Source organism: Vanellus vanellus (genome assembly GCF_965231255.1).
Source record: "Vanellus vanellus genome assembly, chromosome: 2".
Taxonomy (NCBI): Eukaryota; Metazoa; Chordata; class Aves; order Charadriiformes; family Charadriidae; genus Vanellus; species Vanellus vanellus.
In genome coordinates, this window is record NC_138906.1 from 66,965,660 (window position 1) to 66,970,765 (window position 5,106).

At 40.8% G+C, this 5,106-nt stretch overlaps 1 protein-coding gene across 2 annotated transcripts in view; it reads right to left on the reverse strand.

Annotated features, from left to right (window-relative positions):
* Positions 1-2,358: 2,358 nt before the first annotated feature.
* Positions 2,359-5,106, reverse strand: part of SALL3 (spalt like transcription factor 3) — a gene marked incomplete at both ends in the record, with an annotated part of 19,778 nt that continues 17,030 nt past the window's right edge. The window contains 3 exons of one of the 2 annotated variants that reach the window (XM_082479888.1): positions 2,359-2,790; positions 3,774-4,114; positions 4,331-5,106. The exon at positions 4,331-5,106 is cut by the window's right edge and continues 2,161 nt beyond it. In XM_082479888.1, the coding sequence (XP_082336014.1) occupies positions 2,359-2,790; positions 3,774-4,114; positions 4,331-5,106 (1,549 nt within the window). Of the gene's footprint in view, positions 2,791-3,773 lie in introns of both variants that reach the window. The other variant, XM_082479887.1, reaches the window with a different exon arrangement.

Below are 5,106 nucleotides of genomic sequence, written 5' to 3' on the forward strand. Positions count from 1 at the left end.
AACCATCTTATTTACAACACTTTACATCTTTTTTCCTTTTTTCCTTTTTCATTTTTTCTTCTCTTTTTTTTTTCCTTTCTTTTTTTTCTTTTTGTTATACACATCCTTTAGGGAATAGAGATAACACTACATGGTACCAAATACTAACAAAAAAAAAAAGTCACACCAAAAAGACACAGATAAATAAAAACATTCAATTGCTGAAATACAGCAACATTAAGCCACCTCAGTTTTCTTTTTTTCAATGCTTGGAAACACCTCTAACCACCCACACACTGTGGCAAAAAAAAAAAAGATGTTATACTGTAGAGGTGTTACAGATACATAATTTTGCTTATATATAGATATATATATCTATATATCTCTATCTCATCACTGTAGAAAATGGAGCTGTAGAGTTCATTGTTCATTTCCAGTAGAAACAAACAGCTAATAAGTCTTTGAGCCTCTTTTCACTCCATTACATGATGGCAGAAATAGTCCATCCTCTTACAGTAATGGTTTTTGTTGTATAAGAAAGATTGTCCTATTTTTCAGTCTCAACTGAGAAGACCTCACTGTCTGATTCATTCTTCAGGGGCATAAAACTGCTTGTGCTGTTACCCAGCTACCCATAATGTCCCTCAAGCAATTCTGCTGGACGGAAGTTCATAGTGTCAACTCCACCATGCTTGTAATGCACAAAAATGAGGTAGTACACAAAACGTTCACTGTTCAAGTTTTGATTAAGCCCCCGTCTCCTCAGCATCCCCATCCTAGCTTATGAGTGGAACCATTCCCGTTCTTTACTCGGTGTAATTTAAACAATGCAATCAACATAAAATTATATTTGCTTAATCAGAGTACATTGTGCTTTGGAGCAATCTGAGAAGATAATCAGCAAGAGTTGGAAATAAATACAGAATATTTGTATGTTACTACTGCTCACGCTGCCCAAAAGTTATCATTTTGTTCCTGTGTTATTGGGCAGTCGACATCTTTCTCGTGGGTATGTGTGAAAGAGACAGAACAGATTACAGTAAAATTAAACCTATACAATGCTCTCCTTCCTCTATCCTAGGTCTGTATTATCACACTCCTAAGATTAATGTATCAGAATTCTGTCGGGGGTGGTCATGCTTTTAAGTGGGCTTTGTAGAAAAGTTAAATGAATCATTTCCATTTAAGAAATGGCAGGCCCCGTATTTCCTAAGGATCTGACAGTTCTCTGTGGCTTTTCTGCTTAGTTAATAGAGATCTCTCATTGTTTGACCTTAAAACAAAACAAGAAACTGCAACAGGGTTCTCCTTATTCCTTAAGTCAAAGTACTATTTATAAAATAGTTTACATCTTTGTTCAGTTTCAAATTATAGACAAACCTCCCTAATACAAAATACTAAAAGTGCAATAGTATAAATTAAGAGTTTGCAACCACATTATACAAACATTACCTTTTTATTGTACAGCTTTGATAACATGGAGTATTTACTCACAACTATTTATAATGTTGTGAATAATTTATGGTGCTAAGGTTTGTCTGTAACTTGTTTTCCGATCATTGAGCTAAAGTCCACACTACATTTTCTTTTCATTTAATAGAACAACTGTCCACATAGCAGCTACAAATATTTAAATAAAAAAAGGTTTGTTACTGACAGGTACTTGCACATGAAAAGCATGCTATCTTTCCCAATAAAACTTCACAATTTTGCCTGCATTGAAATAAACCACTTATTTATAGTAAAACAAAACTTGCTTTAAAAAAAAAAGAAAAAAAAAAAAGAAAATCACATAGCCAGATGTATTTTGCAGTACAAAAGCTTCATTTAAGTTTGGGGCTAGTATATTGTCTGTTACCCGCATAATCTTAACATTATAAATACTACAGACAAGGATACTGTAATAATACACAGCATTGGGGTACTAAATCACTTATTTAAGATTAAGATTCCTAAAAACATAGTCCAAGTTGCTAACTAATTTGAACAAAACCAGCAAATAAGTGTGCCAGAATGCCGTACTGAAGCCCCCCTTTCTCAGGTGATAGTAAGTTTTGTAAGAAGCAAAGTGGACGTAGACTAGCCTCTTTCTGTTTCTAATGAAGTTATCCCATGATTTGTTTGTTTGTTTTCTGTTAAATTAAAAGGTTTCAAAGTTCTCAGTAACAGTCAAACTCACTGTTGAAAGAAGTACCATGCAGATCTTGCAAGACAACTTTTCAGCAGCCACAAAGTTATGTATTTCTGCTATGGGTAAAACTTTAAAGGGTACCTATGCATTTAGGTCAGGAAACTAATGCTTAGCTTCAAAAGCCGTACATGGAACAGGACAAGTGTTGTGTAGAGTAGCGGTCCAACAGTTATTTGAAATGAATGCTTTTAATTTATGCCAATCTCTTTATTATCCTCAATAAATCTGGTGAATGGACGACTGGCTCCTGTTTCAGAACTTGCTTTGTCCAGACTGACAATGGGAGGGCTGCTGCCCGTGCGAGCTTTGTCCATGCCACCGGTAAGGTTACTTAGAGGCGGGATGGCGCCTCCGCCTAGACTTACTGGGAGCTGGGGAATGCCTCCGTTCTGTATGACAGAAATCTCATTGTTCTTCATAGCAAGTCCGTTAGTGATTGCTGCAGCGTATTGGTTCCAAAAATTGGGGTCAACGTTCATGGCCCGAGCTGCCAAATCCTTCTGGAACATCTCGGAGAACTTGAGCGCGTCACCACCGAGCAGAGCCATGGGGTTTTCCACAGAGAGGCGGCGGCCACGGCGTGCGGGAGCATTATTCCACATGTGAGTTCCCATGTGAACCTGTGGAGCAAACAGGGACAAGAAGCACCCCCACGTTAGCACGTTCTGGTGAGGTGGCTGGCCTGAAATGCTGTTACATACAGTATAGCTTGCTTTTTAAAAAAATTCCTTTTAATTCGTATTGAAAACAAATCAATTCCAGTTAAGACGCAGTTCTAAGGCCCAGTCAACCTATACAAAGAAAACCCAGCTCCGCAGTAATTTTTCAATGTGCATTTGTTTCATCTCAGTGAAAGCAAACGCAGCACCGCAAGAGTAAAAAGTACACATCCTCTTAGGTTAGGCCATTTCACACGCAAGCTGGAAGTCCTCGCATGCTGAAGATTACCAAGGGGTAATTGTACTAGGGGATGGACAGTTTTTTCTGGCCTTCCCCTTTTTACATCTTGTCTATTTTCATAATACTTTTCCTCATGTCAAGGGCATTGATTATTTTCCTAAATTTAGTATTTTAAAAAAAGGACATTTAAAAATGTATTCTCCAGGCTGTGTCCTGATGGTTAACCAGACTGCGGGAATAAACGGTATCAGTCCTGTAGCAGCCCACTGTAAATCAGTGGGAAACAGCTTTCTAGTCTGCAATGGCTGCAAAGCAGAATAGAAAATGGAAATTTGAGAGGCACCCAAGGAGCTGAGCAAGCTCTGCGTTTCTGGTTCATAGTGAGGTTATTTTGCACTGATTGTCCACAAGAACTGCCAGAACATGTCCATCAGCTGACTGCGTGTGCCATCGCATCTGTCAGAACTACAATGTGCGTGCACATACACCCAGAACCAGTTTTAAAGTTCGCATCATCGCACAGCTGGTTTCCAGTCCCTATCTTCAACACAGTGGAAGCATAATACCCACCACTGTACAGCAAGCATTTCCTTGAAGTTCCCTTTTCTCCTGTCTTTGGGACAAACAGCACTAAAACCTGCTAAGTTCAAGCACAGTGCCTTAAACCTCCCCCGAGCCTTTACAGTTTTATTTGGCCTCTTACCTTAAGATTCCCCTTTGTGGTAAAAGCTCTACCACAGATTGTGCAACCAAATGGTTTTTCACCAGTATGGGTGCGCTCGTGTATCTGCAGTGCACTTGCTGAGGAGAAGGTCTTCCCGCACGACTGACAGTTGTGCTGCTTGGGAGTCCGGCGAGGGGGGGGTGCCAGCATAGGGGTGATCCCCGGACTCATCACTGTCTGTGGTGCAGCAGGAACCTGGATTCCAGCTGGAAGCGAGGGAACCTCACCCAAAGAGATCGGCTTGCTGTGACCATTCACTTCCATTTTGATCATGGTAGGCGCTGTACTGGTGACCAGGCTAGGAGTACTTTGGCTGGGACCTAGAGTAAAGTTGGGTTCAAATAACTGAGAAGGCAGCTCTTTTAATTTGTGCGTCAGTAAGTGCTGTTTTAAATTACCCATAGTGGAACACCCACGACTGCAGACTGTACAAACAAATGGACGTTCTTTAGTATGGCTGCGGTAGTGAATTTCCAATGCACTCTTACAAGCAAAAGGCTTGCCACAGATATTACAAACAGTACTTTTAAACTTACCACGTTCTCTGTTCAGGAACAGCAGGCTAAAAGGAGCCTCCTCTTTGATGACTGGCCTTCCCGGGTTGGTGGATGTCAGATCTAATGCACCTCCATTTTCAGTTGCGGGTGGTGGACTGTCCGGTTTTTCTGTCTTTAATTGTATTTCTTGTGGCTCTTCCTGGTTACTGAGACCTGGGGACTTTGATCTAAAACTTTCACTATTGCTATTTACAGGAGACAAAGCTTGCATGGAGGAAGAAGACTCTGACATTGCAGGGCTGCCTGCACTCTGGCTTTCAAGATCACCAACGGCTGATGAGGAGTCATTGCTCAAATGGTCACTTTCCCCTGATCCATTTTCCATGGATTTTAAAGTGGTCAGCTGCTGACAGTTCATGACAGAATCAATCATTTTCATTTGATTCTCCAAAGCAGCAATACTGGAGATCACAGAAGGTGGCGAAGAAGGACATGACCCGGAGAAAGAGATAAGGGGCTTGGATGAGTCACTCGCCGTGTCCTTTAGCTCTGGGTCCTCTTCCATAGAATTTTCATCAATGTCATCATCAAAGTTGCTCAGCGTGTCAACGTTCTTCTCATCGTAGGAAAGCTCTGAGTCCATGGCATCCTGGAAGCCCTCTGGTAGTGGCGTGTTTGGAATTTGCCCACCCATATGCATACGAATATGCTGCTGAAGAACAACCGCATTTGTAAATTTCTTCTGACAAATGGGACACGAGTGCTGTACTCTAAGTGGTGGCTTCGCTCGATGAACTCCAAAATGTGTTTTTAGA